A 6,562-nucleotide genomic window follows, 5' to 3' on the forward strand; every position below is an offset into this window, starting at 1 on the left:
ATAGCAGTAGGGGCCCCTAAGTTGGTTTTGTGTAACACCTACAACCGTGATACTTAATGTGCATTAAATAGTCATAACTCTAAGTTTTCAGGGTAGTTGGTCAGTGGTAATTCACCAGTAATTCACTAGTGAAAACCAGTGAACTACTAACAACTACCACACACCTTTGAGTTTTCTGTTTCCCATAAACACAACTTCCTTTTTTATTCTATTTTTCTAAAAGAAACTTTTAAGAATTGGACTTATTCTGTGCGCATGCATATTACACAAATATGTTATATTAATCTCCCACCTCCCTACCCTTTCAGAATATAAATAAATAATTTGGTAAAGCCATCACTTAAATACAAATCTCACTGTAGCAGTATTTTTTATGGGTTGTTAAAGTACCCTTCAATTAAGAAACCCAAGGGCTACAAACAAAGACCCCAGAAATACTGTCTCAGGTGTACAAAATTCAACTTCCACTCGGTTTGGTGTTTGTGCTGCATCATATGCTAGACTGAAGTAGTTGATTAGCATAGCTTGTGTACACTGAGACACTGGACACAACTCAGCATCGGTCACCTGGTGTTGAAGACATACAAAAAGATCACTCTTAAGGAAAACTCTCCAATACAGGACTAATTCCCCACTTACGTACTTAAGTGTTACCTTAAACTGTGAATTAAGTAGAAGTTTAAAGGAACAGTTGTGTAAACAAGGAAAAAGCTAACCTAACCTTACCTTTGTGTCTGCCAACCAGTAAACCTCAGTCAGAGACACTGAAAGCTGGAGACTTGAGGACGCGTATTAGTCGTTGTCAAGTTTGCATGAAGAAGACGTAACGTCTTGGAGAATGTTTTATAAAACAGTTGAAAATTCCTAAGATGCACTGTCTTCCAGCTGCAACAATGGTGCTACTGTGCAGAAAGAAAAGAAAAAACAAATCCAAACTCTTTTAACCATGCAAATTCAAGTGTACCTCACTCATGTGCCAAACTCAGGGTTGTTTGGTACGTATTTGACAACAGGACTAAGATGAAAGAATTGACCTCTTGGAAACAGAAAAGAACACTTGAGGTTCACAAAGGATCAGAAGATGAATTTTTTCATTTCTCTCCCTGTACCAAAATGGCACCTTTTTGATCAACCAAGAGAATAAAGAAAAACACGACGCACTGAGTATGTTTAAAATAACAAGACTGCAGTTTTGAAAAACATTTTTCATGGTGCTACTAACCCTACTGTATCCCAGGTTTTTAATATGAAATTTTAAGCTTATTTCTCTTTGTAAGTAATGAAATGTGTATATTGTGTAAACACCTTTTTAGTTGAAACTTTCAGTCATTTAGAAACAAACCAGACTCTTGATATAAAAATGCTTATGTCGAAAATTAAAACATATGGCAGTATTTTATTATGAAACTTGTGGTACAGAGAGAATTTACCCCTCTTACGCCAACTTATTCATTTAATATTTCATTTCCTTCCTCAGTTGCCAACCTGATATATTTGGGAAATGCACAATTATTCTGAAGTAATTTTGATGAGGGTTTTAAGTGTTGTACACCATGCTATCAGTGGTTTTATTTGTGCTTAGAAATCCCAATCTGTTTGAAAAGGTTTTTTTTTTTATCTTGTGAAAATACATGAAATTATTAGCCATATTCCATATCCTTCTTTTCTGAATAAAAGTCACATTCACATTTTAGTAATCAGTTTGGTTTAACAAAACCTGTTCCTTGTGAATATCCGGTTACCAAAGCATTTAAGATTATGCTTACGTGAAACCTCTACTCTGAAGTGGTGTCATGCATTTTATCCAAAATAGTGTACATGCTAAGAAACCTTCTGAATAAAATAAAGCATAAGCTGGTGGAAACAGATCTTTCCCTATTTACAAATTAATCTTTTAATCTTATGTGAATTTATACACATCCACAATGTATTTACAGTATACAGCAACTCTTGTGTATGTACGGTTCACATAAGGCCTTGAAAGATGGTGCATGCAGTCTTTCTGATGTCATTTTGTAAGAATCCTACTGTGTTTGTCTTACGAGTGTCACTACTTGTGCAATAGCTGAAAAGTGATCACTTTTTGTATGCATGACTGTTCAGCTTCTATGGTCAGTGCTGTTTCATTTACCTTTATGTATAAACAGAGCTCCCTGACAAAGCAAGACTATTTTTCAAGTGATGATACTTTAATATTTTCGTTGTATATTGCCACCTCAACTATCAATACAACTTAACTTGTGAATTAACATACTGCTTTATACAGGTGAAGTGTATTTGTTTATTGACTACTGTTAAGTAATTTGTCTGCTAATGGCTATTCATTCTTACCTTTCGGTTATCATTGTAAACACGGAGCATCAGAAATCTCCTTGTTTTATGCACATTTGACAAAAGACATAGGACTGGTGACCGACCAGGTGGCAGCGATTTATACAATAAGATTGGTGCTGATTTCAAAAGCTTTCAACTAAGTATGAAACTGAAGTTCTTTAGTTTAAAATGCAAAATATTAATAGCTTTGTCTTTTTTCAATTAGCTGCAGTTATATATGTTGGTAGAGAGTGGGCAATTCAGCAATGTGCATCCTTCAACTCATTTTATTTTGGTTTGCTGATGCATATAGAAAGAAACTGAACCTGCTGCTACCTCCAAGTCAAGAACTAGTTACCAAAGCGGAAATAAAATAGTAAGTCTCTTCTTGTAAACACAAGCCCTTATCTTACTGCTGGCTCCTCAGAAGCCTAAAATGAACATAGCGGCCTATCCCTAGCCCCAAAAAAGCAGAACAGATGCTAAGGTCAAGCAGCTCCCAGAAGAAAGAGCTCTCCCAGCCTTCCCTAGCAACAGCCCCTGTCTTGTGCTCGCCAACAAGAAGTGTTCATGTATGGGGACCTGGGAAAGGGCAGAACGGGTTTGTTCTAGTAGTGCATAAACAGCGCGTCTTTCTAAGATTTGGGCTTCTCTTGCAGCATGTAAAACAAAGCCCACTCAACTGAAAAGACAGGAGATACCATTCCAATCTAAGGTAGATAGCACCCAGAACAGCTAGTCTTGTGAGATGACCACAGACAATGAAAATATGTAAAGCAGCTACACTTCTGACAGATACATTCTTTGTTCTGTTCCTGCAGCTCTCACCCTGACCTGGAGAACAGTCCTGAACCTTAATCAGCTTCAGGCTGAGATTTCCAAACGGGCTAATTTTTATTAAGAGAAAAGTGGTCTAGAGAGGAAGGAGCATCTTTTAACTGAGACCTGCAGCAGAGATTCAAGAGATGTCAGTTTAACTCCCACCACACATTCTGTGCCTTAGAGCAGGTAAATCACTTGGCCTGTGTTGGATCAGAGTTACTGATCTATAAAAGAAAGCATGGTTATTATTTTCTCCTACTTCTTGACTGCTTAGACTGTAAGCTCTTTGGGGCAGAGACAATGAGAGGGCTCAAATGTTGGTTGGGGCCTCTAGGTGCTATCCATCAGTATATAAATATTAAACTACAGGTAAAAGCTTGTGTTTGCAGATTTATTATTAAAAAAGTAAAAAACTCTTTTGAACATTAGAGCCTTCAAATAGTCTTCAACATAGCCTAAACATGATACAGCTCAGAATACCACTTCTTCAAAGTTCCTGTGAAAAGGTCCTTCTTCCCTGCTATGAACCTCTCGTTCCCAGTTATTTGATCATTTCCAGTACCGTATTGCTCAGTGAGATGCAAGGTCCATTAGAATTGGTCAACGTGTTTCAAAACAAAGACTTTTAATCTGTATTCTAGTGACCATCTTCAAATTCAGATAGGAAGTCTAACTTGCCTTCTGGTTCTTTTTCCTGAAGTCTCATTTGTTTTTAACTAAAGCTTTTATTCTCTTAACTAATCATGTAAAGTCAGTCTATTTTACGTAACCTTGAGCAGGAACCTGGAAACTGTGTTTTAAGTTGTATGGGGACAAGTTGCACACTTTATCCACTCGAGGGCACCATATAGCTTTGAAAGAAAGCTAGGAGAGAAACACGACTGAGTTCCTGGAAGTGCCTGCATGCAGCAATGACTTCAAAAAAAGCTTACTTAGAAGGGGGAGTGCTCCTCTTTGCTCACTGCCCAGTTCTTGTTCTTGCTGCAGATGGTGCACTGTCAATTCCAACTAGGCTGATGAGTGAAAAAAATGCAACTTTCTGAAGAACACTAGTTTGCAAATCCTAAAAACAGTAACCCTAAAAACAGTAACCTTATGCATAACTTGGATTTACACTGTTCTAGTGTTAAAGAACAAAGATCTGCTTAAGACAAACTTTTCAGTATCTTCCTTCACTCTAGTAAGTCCTATTATAATCCTTGACTTAAAGGAAAAAGCTTCCTTCAACCTCAGATTCATTTATAAGGTGAGATTTAAACTTCAGACACAATTCTGCAGTTCAAGCATAACCTATAAACCAAAGTGGGCACACAGAGCAGTGCAGCAACACTTCTATATGACGAACTAGACTACTACATGCAAACTTTGTGCTTTAGAAGCTCTTAAGCATGCAGCATTTTGTCCTCTATTGTAAAGGTCAATCCCCTCTATAGTGAGGATTTCTCACATCAAAGGGTGGAGGAAGTTCCTATTTTAAAAAGTAGTTTTAGAATTTGAAAAAGTGATATATTGATTTTACACGCAACAAATGCTCGAGTTCTAAAATTTGATCTTCTGCAATTATTTTCTATATACTTTGATATCTAGCTTAAGTATTTTGTGGTCGGTATGCTGCCTGAGCTGTACCGAAGTGCCATCCTCGGGACACCACTGAGGGAAGGTCGTTTTGCCGGATTTAGGCCTACACTGCTGTGAGCAGCATTACATGTCTTTAACAGGTCCTTCCAGAAAAGTTATGCTTTAGACAATCCAGCACTGTTGCTGGCCACATAATACTTCTGCTATTAGAAGCACAAGCTGAAAATTGCGCAAGAGACCAGAAGCAGGACACTATTGCTAATGGAAGGCGGGAGCAGGAATTAGCTCAGGGGAGTAGTAACAGTTCTACATTTAAAATGTAGGCTAAGTATCTAGAACTATTTTCTTTTAAAAGAAAGATTATTAATTCAACCCATTTGTAGCAGACAGGCGACCACTGCCTAAGAACAGCCTCAGCCGGCAGCAAGGTGAAGAGTAACTGGTTAGCAAAGCAGGCAAACTGCTGCCTTTAGTGAAGGTACTCGCCATAGCCCATGGGTGGAGCACAGAACGGTGGCCGAGGCTACTGTGCCAACAAGCAGCTTGAGTGCCCACTGAGCTAGATTTCCTGACAGTCAGTCTCCTATAACCATAACGCTTCTTTAAAAAGTTTTAAATTAACGCAATAACTCAGAAGAAAACCAAAGAAGCAGAGCTTGGTGTGTTTCTTTAACAAAAGGGGGATGGGGGGGGGAGAAGTTCTTACCTCCCAGATACATACAGCAAGCTGAGTGCTCCTGCTCTCCCCCGAGACTTGTTGCTTCACAACCCTTCATGGAAAAATGAAAACTTCTTTATATTTGAGGGAACACTATTGCTATAGCCAAAAGAGGATGCAGGGGTAAAAAAAAAATGCAATACAAATTGTATTGTTACCTGGTAACTCTGAAAAGGTCCTTCTTCCCTGCTCTGAACCCCGCGTTCCCAGTTATTCGATCATTTCCAGTACCGTATTGCTCAGTGAGATGCAAGGTCCATTAGAATTGGTCAACGTATTTCAAAACAAAGACTTTTAATATGTATTCTAGTGACTGTCTTCAAATTCAGATAGGAAGTCTAACTTGCCTTCTGGTTTTAATTGAGGGCTTTCACCATGCTTCAGAAGCCAGAGAGTTCTGTCAATGATTCACCCAAAGGGGCTTGAAAAATTAGCGCAAAACTATGTCCTCCACCCCACCCCCCCAAAAAAACCCTCCAGCAGTTAGCCCATTTCAGATGCAATGAGACATTCAGTCAAAGGTCTCTTAAAGCAGTTATTGTGAGGCTGTTGCAACAGTCTTGACAGTGTTTGGATAATTTTCGCTGTTTGTTTACTGCTGGTAGGGCTGTTTCTGCCATGTATGAGAAGCACTGTTTTCTTTTTCTTCCCAATACAGGCTACATGCTATAAAATGAGGCCCTGAGTAAGGGGGCTGGTTTATTTGAGGAAAACCCTATTCTTACAGCGAACTTGACTTTTACAGGGAGTCGTTTTAACGCACTATTCTGAGTAACAGGGTAAGAATTAAATCAGGTATTTTTAAAAAAAGAAAAGTCTAATCCAAGACATTTCACAGTAATCTCCCACATCTGTGGAGATCATATACGCTCACAACTATGGATAAAACTCCTTCTATACAGAATTATTGATATATCCTTCATGTCAGTAAGGAATCTGAAAAGGCACTACATTTTGTTGTTATTTTCCAACTTAAGTGCAGTTGTTTTTACACATGGGTGCGTTACCTGAAATGATAAGATATCTGTATGGGTTTTGGTTTTACGTGCCAAGACCTTATTTACACATACCAACCAAAGTGTAACTACAAAACTTACAACAGCAAGCCATACTTGTTCCCTTCTACCCTAA

General features: G+C 38.4%; 1 protein-coding gene across 1 annotated transcript in view; it reads left to right on the plus strand.

Moving 5' to 3' along the window:
- COL4A5 (collagen type IV alpha 5 chain) overlaps positions 1–3,563 on the plus strand; it is a 62,010-nt gene extending 58,447 nt beyond the window's left edge. The window contains exon 52 of the mRNA XM_075162433.1: positions 746–3,563. Coding sequence (XP_075018534.1) covers positions 746–827 — 82 coding nt within the window. The 3' untranslated portion in view covers positions 828–3,563. The remainder of the gene's footprint in view (positions 1–745) is intronic.
- The last annotated feature ends 2,999 nt before the right edge of the window (positions 3,564–6,562 follow it).

Source organism: Calonectris borealis, chromosome 13, assembly GCF_964195595.1.
Source record: "Calonectris borealis chromosome 13, bCalBor7.hap1.2, whole genome shotgun sequence".
NCBI lineage: Eukaryota > Metazoa > Chordata > Aves > Procellariiformes > Procellariidae > Calonectris > Calonectris borealis.